Source organism: Triturus cristatus, chromosome 8 (genome assembly GCF_964204655.1).
Source record: "Triturus cristatus chromosome 8, aTriCri1.1, whole genome shotgun sequence".
Classification (NCBI taxonomy): Eukaryota; Metazoa; Chordata; class Amphibia; order Caudata; family Salamandridae; genus Triturus; species Triturus cristatus.
Window position 1 is genome coordinate 1,323,236,934 of NC_140591.1, and position 16,587 is coordinate 1,323,253,520.

A 16,587-nucleotide genomic window follows, 5' to 3' on the forward strand; every position below is an offset into this window, starting at 1 on the left:
GCCCATTTACCTATTTTACTCCACTGTTTTCGAAAACTCAAGGACAAGCATCCCATTCTCGTCCCAAACCTCAAGGAGGTTAGGCTCACTTTTAAGAGGAATAAGTGGCCGGTTCCAGGAGAGGAAACAGAGGGTGCAAGTGGTATACACGGGTGACGGCATCTCAAGAAAACCTTTTATATTAAGCAGTACTTAGTATAGTAGTACACTGGTACCAGCAAGCAAGAATATAACAATTAGAAATGTATTTGCTCCATTTTTGCTGCTAGAGTTGCAAGCAATAGAGCCAACAGGTCACAAACTGATCACGCTCTTTTCAGCTGCCTTTACAAAGTAAGAAGTCTGGCAAATACACTTTTAAGAAGAGTAAGATGGGATCCGGTTTCTGGCAAATGCAGTCTCGTACATTTTCTAATACACAGTATCAAAACTATTATTTTTTTTAAGAGTTATACATGGATTAAAGATTTCATTTTTGATATGTCTGTTACTCATTTACATTCACTACACCAATGTAGGAGTTATATAAGGTTTCACAATCTGCTTCCTACATATATGTTCAAGCGCAAATATCTTTCGGCAATGCGCACCAGACAGCAATATATTTTATCCATTTACAAAACAGAAAATGTTCAAAAAGAAAGTGCAAATGGATCTGCATTTTTTGCACCACTCTTGCTTCAACATGCCTCATTGTAGGTTTAATCTACCCTTTACAATGTCAAAGCATGTTAGTATTTTGTTTGCCAGCAATTCCTCCCATTAGGAGTTTGGCTAAGTAGCAAATTATTTACAAATTATTAATACTGAATTCTCAAAAAAGATCCTCTTTAGCACATCAAAAGAAAAAGGAAGAAATTCTCGAAACAGTCACTACTTGAAGAACCGCTAATTCCTGAAAGAGTATTTGCCTTTTGTGCTGTATTGCTTTGGATTTAGGAGAGCACGTTTTGCATTTTTGTTTTCAAAATCTCATCTGAAAAAACACAACATACTTTTAAAACTGTTTTGGAATAACAACACTGTCAGAATAACAGTATTGTACATTTCCAATTAGATTGTTATTGAGGCATTCACGGCATATTTCTCAAAGGACGTTTCACTAAAAAGCATGAATTTCAAAAGATAAGTGGTGTGCTTTTTAAAGGTGGTATAACAAGCGACTGTTAACTTTATAAGCCATGTTGTCATGATGGTAAAACATTACTATTGCTAAATATTAATAAATGCAAAATGGACTAAGGCGAAACAGCATGTATGTTGTGCACAGTATTTTGACAACTGAGAATAATTGTATATCGATAACCTTCAGGGTTGTAATGGAAATATTTCACAAACAAGTTTTATGTTCTGCAAACATTTTATGTAGACTGCACATACAGAATGAAACAGTTGGAATGCAGAATATTTGAGAATAGACAGTAATTTTTTTGCTCTGTCATTATACTGCACAGCGCACATATGTGCATCAAAATGCAACCAAACAGCTATCCATCATGGGTATTCCTTACATTCATATACGACGCTTATGCTCATTTCCAGTAAACATCATGTGGGTTCAATAAAAAAATAAAAATGGTATCTTTAATACTGAACCTTGACCTCACATCATAAATAAATACTTATGGCACGTTTATGGAATGATTACAAATCAAATCCAGTCAACAAAGTTAAGAGACTTGATGATTACCAATAAATGTTGGTCCAATACATGCATATCACTGGCAACCTCACTTAAAATACCATGCTAGCCCTCATAGATGGCAATACAAACCACTAGATGCCTACTTCAGCATTAGTGCTCGACATAATGGATACAACAACAAGGAAGCTGGGTTCTAATAGTGGTATAGCCTGCTGCAGCAGGTTACAGGTCTCATCCAACATTCCACAGCATGAGGACAGTCTGTTCTAACAATAAATAAACATTAACTGACATACATTGCCAGTGAAACTAAGGGAAGCAAAAGCCTCCAAAGCCCTTTCCTCTTTTTGCACTCCCAAATTGCTTTGGTCGTGCAATTTGGCAAAACAGAGAAAGACTGAGATTAAAGAGCCCCCCCCCCCCTTCATACTCCCATGGTTCCAGCAGCTACGGTATGACAGACATACAGAGGTAAAGGCATGGAAAAACCTCTTCATTTTAACAGCCTAATCCTCGGTCTCTCTACCTCACATTAACAAGAGGCAGAGGCTAAATATGTGGGTATTCTTACAATAATAACCGATACAACAGTGATTTAGGTTGCTACCATTCAAGCGTTTTCAATTAATCTCCTAAAAGTTCAATAGTCAACATTTCTTAGAACTCATTCTACCCCCCCCCCCCTTCCCTCCTCCCTGTGCTTCCAAAAGGTTGTGGATTCATGATTACATGGATAAAACAGAACTTTGAGTAGAATACTCATATGTGTCAGCTGTTATAATGCACGTTTTCTTTGGTCTGCTAAGAACCATCACTGGTATAACTATTACACAGTTAATATTCATAGTTATAAGCAAGTATTGGAAAGTGGTTTTAAAGTCTGAATACTGCACAGAACAACTTTGAAACCCCATTCCATTAAAACTGATTTAAAGTGTCCAATTAAAACAATGTCTCCATACAAGTCCATATACTGTATAATACAATTTTCGGTCACTAATTGTAATTTAAATAATACATTTTTTTTGAATAAATATCTTCTGGAGTCAGTTATCAAACATCAGTAGAGGCATGTCACAAACAAACAGGTTCAGTGAAAGTTCTTCTTCCGTAAATGCCTATTAGGAATTTCTATAGCACTGACTTGAAGAGGCCAAGATCCACCAACAATTCCTGCTTGTATTGCTACTCCAGTCACCACAGCTAAATCTGGATCTATGGATGTGTTTGGAGATTTCCCAAAAAAATCTTGAATCATCTTGCGTATTTGTGGAATCCGAGTTGAGCCTCCTACTAACACAATTTCATCCACTTCTTTCCTATGCAAATGGCCTTCTTTCAGAACTTGTTCTATGGGTTCTAGAATCTTCTGAAAAAGGTCTTCATTTAATGTCTCAAAGAGTTTTCTCGAGATTTCAACTTCAAATAGAACTTTAACAAATCTTGGATTTTTGGCTTCGATTACTTCATTTTGCGCAAATGAATCTAATGGATTTTCATTGGAAAACGCATCTTCTTTAAGAGTACTAAAAAGTTTACCAGTTTTAGAAGCTCTTTCCATTTCATTAGTATTATGATCAAATTCTCCAACAGAATCTTTCTCAGCATTTTCTTCTGTTAAGGTCAGAGGGACATTGACCCAGGAGGAATCATAGATGGTTAAATTCAGTTTCGCTGCTTCCACCGCTTGCCTCAATTGATGAATCTCTTCCTTGCGGGAGGGTAATGTGCCAAACTTTGAATGAATCTGGCTATATAAATATTGAAGCAATCGCTGATTGAAATCTTGTCCTCCAAGTTTATTGTTTCCTGGAAAACAAAAATAAACTGTAACAAAAATAACGACTATGTGACTAAAACAATGCATCACCGGATTTATGATTGTATTAAATATGCAGGATCAAGTGTCTATTAGCACACTAATATCTGGTCATGCTATTAGGACAGGTGACACAGTAAACCTGTAATAAAAGAAAGTCAAATTCCTTTACTTGAGAAAGTGATACAGTGTTCCATGCACTGCTATTACCTTCAAACATCTATACTTAACATTAGTGAAAACTTGTTTTTTCCAGCAGCAGCTTGAAATGTAAACATTATCACTTTTCACTATTTAATGCCTTTCTTAGCCACTGTTTACATTTCATGAAACACTGGGAAAGATTATCACAAAAATGCTAGCAAACACACACACTTAGCAACCAAGTACATAGCTCAAATGGCTTTCCATCCTACAGTCCAGATCTCAACAGAGAACGAGGACACTTGCTGATGAAGTCAGGGGCAGACAGTAATGGCATTGGCTCAAAGAGTGCAGTAAGGCCCTTCGTGTAAAGTATCACAAGCAGCCTCATAGTGGATTCTCTGAACATTAGCGTATCTGTGAAACGCCATCTCTGCAACAACCTGGTACTGCAGGAAGCCTCTTTTCCCAGACCGCTAAGGGCCCAAACAATTTGGATGACTCCTTCATGAAACATATAAATGATTCAGAATAAAATATTAATTCTCCATAATACAAAGTTAATTTCCTGGGCCTGGAGAAAACCAAATAAAAACAGTTATAAGGAATATTTTGGCCAGAATACATTTATTTACCTGCTTGTAGATTACAGTCGGATTAGTCTATGGATAGGAAGAATCACATTAACTGCCACAAATCATAGGCAAAGAGTGACAATGTCATATTTGGTCATTTCCGAGGTAGGGAACTATTAGCCTCCATGTTGAAGGTCTATAGTGGTAAATATGTTCTATTTGCAGCCTTTGATTCTGCCATTTAGAAGCAGTCAGAACTAGCAATATCACACCGAAAGTAAAACAAATTTATTTTGAGCCTATTTAGAATCAAACAGTAATCCCTTAAATTTTAGTTTTCATAGACTATTTTTTTTCCCATTCATTTCTTTCCATTTAACAGAACCTTATACCCGACCAACATTTTGGGTAAAATTACAATGTAACGTGGATGCCTCTCTAACGCAAGATATTATAAAGGAGTTATACCTTCATTCTATGAACCATGTCTTGTTTATATTGGGTCTCAATTCAACACATGAAACGGTCATTCACGATTACCACTGAAAATAACAGAGGGCAAAGAAATGGTTCAAGAATGTTCACGTTAGAATGAACTAATAAAAAGGAGAATAGAAAAGTCGCTACACCCTTACCAAAAGCATATTCTCAATTTAAATGCTCTCTGGGCGCAAAGAAAATAAATCAACAATGTTCAGACAACACTAAATACAAGATTGACTCGTTGGAGATTGAAATACAAATAAATCGTATATTTTTCTATGACAAGCGTTTTTCTATTTTTCATATTTCAATGAGTTTAATAATAGATTTGTGGTTTGCTTGAGATGTTTTGTTTGGATGAGGGATGGGTGAGGGCTGCAGCAATGTCAGGTTTTTAAAGAAAAGCAATTGATGATGCTAATTTTGTGTCATGACCAAAATATTTTAAGAAATTCAATAATAAAAGAAATCTTAATGTCTGTCCACACTGCGATTGACTCGATTGGCCAAGGGGATTGCTTTTTGATACCATGTTTTCCTTTGCCCGGTATCCCTGCAGATATAGAAATTTTTGTTTGGGGGAACCCCATAACTTTCTACGGGAGTGTCCCATTCTTTAGCAACTTTTAAAATGCCATCTTAATTTAGATTAAACTGAAGCTCAATCATATGTAGCCTTATGTTTAAATAAAATCCTAGAGCACTGTATGTATCAGAACAAGAAAATATTGGGTGTGTATTGCATAGATTTTGTTCTACAGTAAAGAATAGTATCACTAAAAGAATAAGTTACTTCCCTGTAAATGTGTTCTTCATAAAGAGAACCATTTATAGATTGACATTCTATCTGAATATTCATCCACAACAAGCAAGTAAAAAGAAAACACAGAACATGTGCTTTTACACAAAGCCCTGCAACTAGAGTTAGTTTTTTTTATTATTTCAGTTGAGCTCACTTTTACGTTTAACTTCTTGTCTTGCAGCGATTCTTCACTCCAACAACCCCGTTATTCACATACAGACCAATTCTTATGTAAAGATGCAATAAGAAAAAACAAACAAATGGAAGGAACTCGCTGAGTAAATATATATATCTCAGAAGGTTGCCCAAACTGAAGAAGCCACACAAGATGAGTTAACCTTTTTAATCCAAAGGTACAGTCCATCAAATACTCCCAGCACAAATACGTAGCCAAACGCGTTTCGGGCATAACCACCGCCCTTGATCACTGGCAACCGGAAGAGGCCATAAGTGAACCACCTGTGTGCATAAAAATATCCCGCCCCAGTGGGCGTGTACACAGTTGCATGCTGGTCTCTGCAGTGCAGAAAGAAGCACCTCCCAGCCCTGCCACTGCAGAAAGTGCTACAAAATGCCAGACTGTACCTAGCAGCAGGAACGAGAAGACCCATTGGAAGAGGGCGGTAGTCTGGAGCCTACGAGACAGGGGGATGTTCAAGGGGGCAAACTAGATCTTCATACTGCCGGGCTCCTGTGAAGGGAAACCCCAGCCAGGGTGCAATGCTTGTGGTGCCCTTTCTTCTTGCATGGCCAGCCCCCCTCGCTGCTCCTTCGAGTAAGCACTTCCATGCAGGACACGTACCGAAGCAGTCACCGTTCAAGCTTGTTCCGCTTTCCACCAACTGCCCTTGCCATTATGTGCGTGCCCTGACTTTATCAATTCACGCGCTGCGGGCTGGCGTAGTGACGCCCAAGGGTGTGTCCTAGACAGTGCTTTAAATGGGAAATTAGAAGTGCCGGTACTCACTAATTAGACTGGGTGGGTAGTTAGGGGCGTGTCTAGGGGTGTGGCTGTGAGCCAGAAATTTAACAATAGCCACATAAGTAAGCTTTAATGCAAATTCTCCGATTGTCATGTGAAGCGCTTAAATGCCCATGGGCCAAATTCCCTGGTTAAAGGAGTTGTCCACAATTACAGGATGATGAGCCGACGTGGGGATTCGACCCTGGTTCTTCAGTTCAACTCTCGGCACCTCTGACCATACCTCATTCTTGTTGGGATGCCAATGAGAACCAGAGGCGCAACTAGAGTCAAATTTCGAGGGGGGGGGGGGAAATGTGGAGCCGATTCTTCCAGCAGTATGCAGAGTGGAGCTGCAGGGGATCTAAGAAGAGGTGAGAAACAACAAAGCCTCATTAAAAAGCAATTGGTCTTTTAAAGACCTGTGAAATACTAAGATGCGGCTGTGTGTGTTCCCGGGAAGCTGTCTCAGCCAGACTGACACACACGATGGGGGCGAGCGGGCGGGGGGGGGGGGGGGGGAGGTGGGGTTTGAAGCCCTTTGATCCCAATGGGCGTTGCGTGCCTGATGAGAACCTAACACTGCAGGAGCAACCCAGCGCAGAAATACACAGGCTGTTGCCAGCCAAAGCAGGACATAAACACGCACCATCTGAAGGGGTCATTTTCAGTTTTTGCGTTGCACGTACCCGTACTTCAGGGCCTGAGCCCTGCTGCTTCATGGAGTACCGGTACTCTCCTTGCCCGAAAATAAGTTCCGGTACTCCGGGGGAGAAAACTGAGAAGCCGGTACTATGTACCGGTGAGTACCGGCACATTTAAAGCACTGGTCCTAGAGCAAAACCGAGAATGAGTGTGTTCCATGTGTAAGGGAGTCTCAGGAATACTACAAGTTTTTAAAGTATTGCTTCCCCGCACGAAAAAATATTTGCAATGCTATATGTCTTGCATTTAAATGCGAGACATATACCAACGCTCGCATTGCCCTAGCTGCGCTTTGAAAGTGAAAGCGGGCATGTGCGCTCAATGTAAGCGAAGCGTGTGCCTGGGAGAAGCTAAATAAAAGGAAAAAGTACACGCACCTTATTACAACCAAGTAAAGGGGCCGGTAGCCATGGTAGGTTCCAAATGATGACATGACTAACACGCCTTTGCAGGTATCACATGCCTGCATTTACGAAGGACAAAGGCACAAGCCAATGACAAATGTGGGCGGGGCTTCGCCTCCATATAGTACCTACCCCAGATCGCCAGAGCAGCGCTGGCTCAGGCTCGGCCTACAAATATGATCTCCAGGCAAGTAAATGGAAAGTTCCTTGCTTATTTAAGAAAATAGGAGTCAAGTGCATTTGGCCTAAATACTCTTATTCCATGCCCTAGGAAATCTGTACACTCCCATACCACACACAAATAAGCGGCAGACACAATATAGCAGGTAAAATAGAGAAGTACAAAATTATGGACTAAATAGGGATTGCTTATATATATATAAAAAAAAAACTTGGCAAGACCTATTAATACTTTTATTGTGGCATCTCATGACTTCCTGTATATATAGGGCTCAGGGTACATGGTTCTGGTGAAGTATTAAACGTCAGCAAACTACAAATGCATAAATCTAACAATTTCTCAACATGGTCTTGATTATAAAGGATGGGACAGTGACTATAAAGTTTTTCATAGGTGAGGTCAGTTTTCATTCCCATTGCCATAGATATCGGGTTGATTCTCTATTATCCTCAGTCCTGAAGGATTTTGCATTCGGAGCAATGCACAGTAACACATTTTTTACTGTTTTTGTTTTTAGAATTACATAGAGGTTGATCTGTATATTCTAACTGAAAGAACATGCAATGTCATTAAAGCTGAAAAATAAAAATCTGCATTTATATGCCACTGATAAGCTGAAACTGAAGAAAGCAAAGGGTATGAAGTTAAAACAAGAGCATTAACATCTCATCTTCTCCATCTTACCGGCCATAGCTCGAGTGAGAAACATGCCACCTTGTTTATTTAATAAAGAGACATCCAAGGTTCCACCACCCACGTCCACGACCATAACATTGAAGACATCAGCTTTGTGAAGTCCGTATGCCAAGGCTGCTGCAGTGGGCTCATTAATTACACGCAGGATATCCAGACCTGCAATACAAGAAATAAATATTATGCAGAAAGACTTTTTGTTCACATGAGGTAACCAGAAAGAGTTTTCAGAAAGCAACACTCATAGTACAATATACCCCAGCCGTTCAAAAGGGCAAAACCGGTTACATATATTTTAAAGTTATCCAGGGGTTCCTGGTAGATGTAAAACTCAAAGAGGTTGGTTGGCGGTCAGTTTCACAAGGTTGGCATCACTCCTTTAATTTGAGTTGACAAGCTCATAGCTCAAAACTAATAACTTATTCACCCCACAAACCTTTATCAAAATGTCAATGTACCTTGCAGCGTAAAAAGTAAGGTTATTCTTCTTGCATTGTCTAGATATCTGCTAGTGGTCTTTATTGGTCAAGACAAGCTGCTCCAAGATGACGCTTTAAATCTTGTCAATCTAAGAAGGGATTGTGTATATTAAAAGGTCTGTTACAATCTTTTCATAAGTCTGCAAACAAGTGCAGGCCTGTTAATGTGAAGAATCTAAGAAATCCAGAAATAACCAATATAACAGTATCAACGAGTACTGATGGAAAAGGGCATTCTAATTAACTTCCAAAGCAAGCTCTACAGGCTCCACTTACAGCAAGAGCTGCAACGAAAAACCCCACAAAGGAGACATAGTGAACCTGGGGCCGAATTTAACATTTCTTCACGCAATGCAGCAAGACAACTTGTTGTGCAGCATTAAACGGAGAGAGAAGAAATGGGCCATATCTATCACGATGTGGTGCAGGTCAACGATGAAGAAAGAAAATAAAAAATAAATTAAAAATAAAAAAATAAAATAAAAATAAATTAAAAAAAAAAAATCGCTCCAGGTCAATATCTAACTGGTTAAAGATACATGCTCCATCAGCTAAGCCCATGGACTCCCCGCATATTAATGGGAATTCAGCCCGGGTAGTCACACCGCTGTACCGACCCCATCCATGCGACTGCCAGTACTGAACCGATTTTTTTCATCGTTGACCTGTTACCATACTGAGGGTGTACAGGCGATTGCCCAGACCGATATTGAGGGTATTTTAACTTGTTTCATTTATTTTTCACGTGCACTTTGTGTTAAGAATTTGGTCCTGACGAAGCGCCACCGACCTTTTAGGCGAAAGAGGCGCGAAATATGTTGGCTTTTGATCCATGATCCCTGGGCATAGTGTGCCTTCAGGGTTACAACTTTTTTAGCAGTCTAATTCTCCTCAGGGTACATCTATATAATTAGCTGCATGATGACCCTCCATGTTTTCACTAACTTGCACGCACCCCTTTCTACCCTCTACATTGAGCCCACTCCCCACACACCTACATGCACCATCCGGCGGTTCTTAAAAGATCTCCGTCAAAGTGACCCTTCGGGGGCCCGTAGGGAATTGCCGCGCCGGCCCTACGAGGAGCAACTGCCCGATGATGAAGCATGACACCTTTCGGGGTGTGTGAGGGCAACAGAGGACATAGAGTGGTCTTCCACTTACCTGAGTGGTTCTTCAAACTAGGAATCCTTTCACTCTCTATTTCTCTTTTTTAAGGGCTCGGGTGACTTTTTGCACCTGCCCGTAGGAACTTTGTCCTCCTGGTGATACATATTTAGTCTAGGGAGCATGGACACTGGACCTTTTTTTAGCTCCCAGATTCCCAACTCTTTTTTGTGTTTTATACATTTCCAGGTCTACCAGTGTTGGTAAAACTGGGAACGCTTGCAAACACATGAATGGATGGGCGGGAACAACCGTGTTCCACCCATGCAATGTCCCAACCATGCAGAGTAACGCAAGGCAGCTACTTGCACTGCCTTGCTTTACTCCAGATTTACCAAGCCACGCAAGGTGACATTGCGTGGCTTGGTAAGTCTCATTCTAGGTTTTGCATTGCTCTTATCACCTTGCACGGTGCAAGGGTGAAGCAAAATCTTACTAAATCTGGGCCCTGTTCTTTAGTTCCAAGATAACTGGTTTCAATGTTAGTGCACTTCTGTACAGACAGAGTGGTCTGACCATCACCAGAACCATTCTTACAAAGTTATATTAACTAAAAAGAACAGCATACTCCAATTCTCATAAAGTATCCTGTTTGTCAATGGGCAACGATAGGCTTGCTGACAATCTCTAAATATATGACAGATTGATTACATATTATATTATGAAGTTATAAGCACGTCATAAATGAACGTTCAAGGTTCAAATACACTTTATTCGGATAACATCGTATCCATAAAAGCACAAAACACAACAGCAAACAAATAAAAACGTGCAGGTTAAAAAGTCGTAATAATCATTAAAACAATAACAGCATACAATGTACAATAATATTATGATTCATTCATAAAAAACATAAAACCTAGGGATTGGACATCGTTTGTCGTGCTCGAGCAGCAACTCTCCAAAAAGTGCCAGTGTGAAAAACCAACTCTTTATCGTCAAGGTTAAGTAATTTTAAATAGTCATGTTCCAGACTGATGGGTGTATGTTTTTTAAAACAGGGAGTTAAGAACCACTTAATATATTTTAAATAATATTTGCAGAAGAACAGAAAGTGCTGGATAGACTGTCCGCTCGGACCATCGCACAGCCATGGAATATGATCGAGGTCATGGTGGTAACCAAGAGGGAAACACAATACAAATTTAATGGTACCAGCCCTTAAGTGAAACAGGAGCCTCCTCTCCCAATGGTTCATTGGCAGTCTGATATAATTAGCCAACTGGTGTGCACAATCCGCAATGGCCATGTAGCTATGGACAAGAGGTTTATTGTATTGTTTCTCATATCTTTCTGTCCTATATAATGAGTAGAGCGCGCTCCTAAGATCACTTTTATTTGCGGCCATCGCTGTAATAGGTCTGTGTAAAAGCTTTCCTTATTGACACTACAAAGGCTCTGGGTGCACCCCTGACAGCCATGGTATGTCTCTACCTTTAGCACATGCCATGCAGTCACTAATGATCTCTCTTGGCAGAGATGCTGCTGGGTTTTTCCAGACTGATAACCAGAAGCGGGCAGGACGCGCTCTAATAAAATCTTCAATAAAGTGTGAATTGAGTTCATTATGGCAAATATATTGATGTGTAGAGATTGGGACGCCTAGTAATTTCCTACAAAATCTATTTTCTTCTTGTTGGATGCAGGTACTATTGGCAAAGCCCCAAATCACAGCACCGTATGTGGCTGTCGGCACACATTGAGATTTAAAAAAAATGTAAATAGCTAAAATAGCACCTGTTCTTTTTGGGCGTGGAAGGCTAAGAATCGAGTTGGTGGCCTTTGAGAACTTGCTCCTGGCGTGAGCCATATGCTCACTCCAAGAGCCGTTCTCAGCAAAGACCACACCAAGATAAGGAAAAGAACTAGTACTCATCAGCTTCAGATTATTCACAAGTATAGTATTAAGCGGACGCTTCATTGTGCCGCACAACATTATAAAAAATACTTTTTTAAATTAGTGTGTAAACCCAGGCTATCCATATGACTGACAAAACCTTGTACTAACCTGCGTAGGGAGTTTGGGGTGCGGCCCATAAGGACCGCGTCATCCGCATAGAGGAGCTCGGGGGAAGAGGCCTCCCATTGATTATTGGAACATCTTGATTTAAAGATTTTAAGAATTTGTTCAATCCATTGATGTAGATGATAAAAAGGAGGGGGGCCAAGACACAACCCTGTCTGACCCCCCCTACCTACTTCAATGGCTTCCGAAACCTCACCCCCGCGCCCAATTCTCACCCGCGCTTTAAGATCTTTGTGTAGATGTGCCAGAAAATACACAAGGGGCTTGTCCAATCCATAGGCCAGCAGGATAGACCAAAGCCATGACCCATTAACAAGGTCAAAAGCCGAGGTCAAATCCATGAATGCCAAATAGACCGGAGAAGCTCGAGCAATGGTGTATTTCCCCATGATTAAGTTGAGGTTAAGGCATTGTTCGATAGTGCCCACCTTACTACGGAAGCCTAGGTGACAGGGATCTAGGATTTCATTTTCCTCAGACCACTCTAAAATCTTATTGTATAGGACCCTACCTAAAATTTCTAAGTTATTATCAATTAGGGAGATAGGCCTATAACAATTAGGTTGGGAACGATCCCCTTTTTTTTTTTAAATCGGACGATAATACTTGTGGACCAGGAGCTGGGTAATGGGGCGTACACCAAGTTGTTAAAAACATTTAGGAGTAGAGGGGCCCAAAAGGCTGGCTTGTATTTAATAAGGTCGATTGGTAGGCCATCTGGTCCTGGGGCTTTAGCACTCAAACTCTGGTGAATTGCTTCTTCCACCTCAAGTAGGGTCATCTGTATCCTTGTTAATGGCCCCAGCACAAGGAGGTCAGCCTCCTGTGTGGGTGCAGCATACATTTCTGTAAATTGCTTTTCCCAGGACTCACTCGCGATGGTACAGCTTATAGGACGACTGGACAAGAACGCCCATGACAGCAAGGAGCTCTTCAACATCGTCAAGGAGTTCTCCAACCCCAGCACCAGCAACAACGACATCACTCCCTCGCAGGACCTCTGCGACTCCCTCGCCTCGTACTTCCACCGCAAGATCGCCGACATCCACAACAGTTTTGGCGCTCCACCCCCGCACCCATCGACCGAACCTACGCACCCCGCCGCTATCCTCCAGACATGGACCAAAGTGACCCTCGAAGACACGACACGCATGATGAACACCATCCACTCCGGATCTCCGACCGACCCATGCCCCCACCATGTCTTCAACAAGGCCGCCTCTACCATCGCACCCCACCTCCGAGACATCATCAACGCCTCCTTCGACACAGCCACCTTCCCAGAGAGCTGGAAGCACGCCGAGCTCAGCGCACTACTGAAGAAACCAACTGCGGACCCGACCGACCTCAAGAACTTCCGCCCTATCTCGCTCCTTCCTTTCCCTGCCAAAGTCATCGAGAAGGTCGTCAACAAGCAGCTGGCCGCCTTCCTCGAGACGAACGGATCCCTCGACCCATCGCAATCCGGATTCAGAGCCAACCACAGCACAGAGACCGCCCTCATCGCAGCCACCGACGACATCCGAGCCCTGCTCGACAAAGGTGAAACAGCGGCACTCATCCTCCTTGACCTCTCCGCAGCATTTGACACTGTCTGCCACCGCACCCTAGTCCAACGCCTCAACGACACCGGCATCCAGGGGATTGCTCTGGAATGGATCATCTCATACCTCTCCGGCAGAACACAGAGAGTATGCCTCCCTCCGTTCCGCTCTGAGGCCACCGAAGTCATCTGCGGCGTCCCGCAAGGATCATCGCTCAGCCCCACTCTCTTCAACATCTACATGAAACCCCTCGCTGCCATCGCACGCCAACACAACCTCAACATCATCTCCTACGCCGATGACACCCAGCTGATTCTCTCCCTGACCAGAGACCCCGACACCACCAAAGCCGACCTACACGAAGGGATGAAAGATGTCGCCGAATGGATGAACATCAGCCGCCTGAAGTTGAACACGGACAAGACAGAAGTCCTCATCCTGGGACCATCGCCCTCTGCATGGGACGACTCCTGGTGGCCCCCGGCCCTGGGCACCGCACCCAAGCCAACGGACCACGCACGCAACTTGGGCGTCATCCTGGACTCCTCCCTATCGATGACCAGACAAGTCAACGCCGTCTCCTCATCTTGCTTCCACAACCTCCGCATGCTCCGCAAGATCTTCAGATGGATCCCGACTGAGACCAGGAAGACTGTCACCCAGGCCCTCGTCACCAGCAGACTAGACTACGGAAACACCCTCTACGCCGGTACAACAGCCAAGCTTCAGAAAAGACTTCAGCGTATCCAGAACGCCTCCGCCCGTCTCATCCTGGACGCCCCCCGACGCAGCCACATCTCGAGCCACCTAAGAGACCTGCACTGGCTCCCTGTCAACAAGAGGATCACGTTCAGGCTCCTCACCCACGCACACAAATCCCTCCACGACCTGGGCCCAAGGTACCTCAACGACCGCCTGACCTTCTACACGCCCACCCGACAGCTACGATCCGCGTACCTCGCCCTCGCCGTCGTCCCTCGCATCCAGAGAGCCACCGCCGGAGGAAGATCCTTCTCCTACCTGGCGGCAAAGACATGGAACTCCCTGCCCGTCCACCTGCGGCTGACCCAGGACCACCTCGCCTTCAGGAAACAGCTCAAGACCTGGCTGTTCGAGCAGTAGCAGACCCCCTCCCCCAAGCGCCTTGAGACCCTTCCGGGTGAGTAGTGCGCGATATAAATTCCTTGATTGATTGATTGATTAGGAGTGAGGAGCTGACCCATGGACCGCAAGTTCCTCACGGCTGCCCAGAATGTGTCCCCCTTTTTAGGTCTCGCCTGATCCAGCGCATGCGCTGGTCTGGCCGAGACATTTTGTATGCGGGTTTTTCAAGTGCTGCCTGTGGCCTAAAGTTTGCGTGCATGTGAGTGTGCATGCGCGCAGCCGCCATGTGCCTCGCCGTGCTTGATCGCGTCCGTGATCACTTTCACGGGCCGCGCGGCCGTGTCATTTTCACGTCGCGCGGCCAATGCTTTTTTTTTTCTTTTCCTGTTGTTGTCCCAACTGATGAAGAGCTGCACTCTAGCCAATTTTCATTCCATTGGATTGTTTTCTTCTTTGCTAGGAAGGCTCTCATTTCCACTGCAGCGTCCTGTGGCCTCTGGTGCCCCCCTCAGCGCGAGCCAAGGCTCGCTTCCAGAGGAGAGCAGCTTAGAATAACAGACAGCTGACTCGGACAACCCGGCCACTACCATCAATTGAGCGCAATCTGCGCCGCAATCGCATTTCAAAGTCAAGGGTAAGAGAGATGTGTAACCAGGATAACGCCCCTGCTGCTGCGCCGGGAGCCCAGGAGCCCAAACAATAACACAAGGCACATTTTTGCCGCCTGACCTTTGTCGTGCACCCATTTTATCATTACGTACGCAGTACACGTTTGAGCTTGCAGTGTTAAAATAAGAGACATTCAAAAGTACGGTGAAGAAATAGAAACTTAGAAAAACAAAATGTGGGCTAATAAACCGCGCAAACTGCTTAAGCGTAAAGCCTGTTCTGATTAAAAGTAAATGTATTCATGTTTGCATAGTCCCGGCTTGTTGTCTTGAAGCCACTTTGCACTGCAGACATTTAAAAAAAAAAGATAGCCCTGCCCAGTGAGGTAAGCGCTAGCTGATGAGATCTCTTTGCAGCCTATAAGCACACGTTTAGATCTCTGCAGGGCCAATTTAACTTCTCATCCTTTGAATGATGATAAACACAGCACAATTGAGTTGGATAACAGCAACACTTGCTATAAACATGTATACCGAATGACAAATGTGATAATAAGCGCTATAAAGTAATCAAATTGCTGTTATTACTATGAGGGAAACACATTTAATATGCTCTGATGGACATCAAGATAACTTGGTAATTTAAATGCCTGTGACGTGCTTTGATCTTCAGGTCACAAGTTTGAATTGTAGCAAGACCAATTAAGTCTCGTGTCCATCTGATATTGGTAAATTCAGCGCCATTATATTTAATTATAGTAACATCTGTTATTTACAGTGCTTAGAAAGGACAGACATTTGTCATGAAGCGCTATGTAAACATAAGTTAATATTGTTAGTGTTATTATGTGGTACCACAGTACCACTGGTACATTCAACTCCTATTGCCAAAATATAATTTTCCATCTTTCAACACCAGACCGGTATCACATGTGTGGCGAGTCAAGGCGCCTGTGGACAGCAAACAAGTCGGAAAACAGGTTTCTTTACATGGTCTCAACAAATATCGTATATATAAACGAGCAAGGACAGTGTAAAGTGACTAAGGTAATAGAGGAGAAGCCCTGGCTGATGCCGGAGTGCTGCACAACAAGGCAGCTCAGTGCTTAATTTGTAAAACAATAAGTGCCAGGGTCCTAATCAAGAGGCTACTGCAGCTCGCCTTAGCCATTGCCCCAGCCAGTGCTGCCAACGACAGTAGCAACACCACTGCTAACCATAACACTCCTGCAAGTGTGACAATTCAG

General features: G+C 43.0%; 1 protein-coding gene across 1 annotated transcript in view; it reads right to left on the reverse strand.

Moving 5' to 3' along the window:
- Positions 1-1,341: 1,341 nt before the first annotated feature.
- Positions 1,342-16,587, reverse strand: part of HSPA13 (heat shock protein family A (Hsp70) member 13) — a 49,574-nt gene continuing 34,328 nt past the window's right edge. The window contains exons 4-5 of the mRNA XM_085623048.1: positions 8,404-8,571; positions 1,342-3,454 (exon numbers count right to left, since the gene is read on the reverse strand). Of these exons, the coding sequence (XP_085479174.1) occupies positions 2,736-3,454; positions 8,404-8,571 (887 nt within the window). The 3' untranslated portion in view covers positions 1,342-2,735. The remainder of the gene's footprint in view (positions 3,455-8,403; positions 8,572-16,587) is intronic.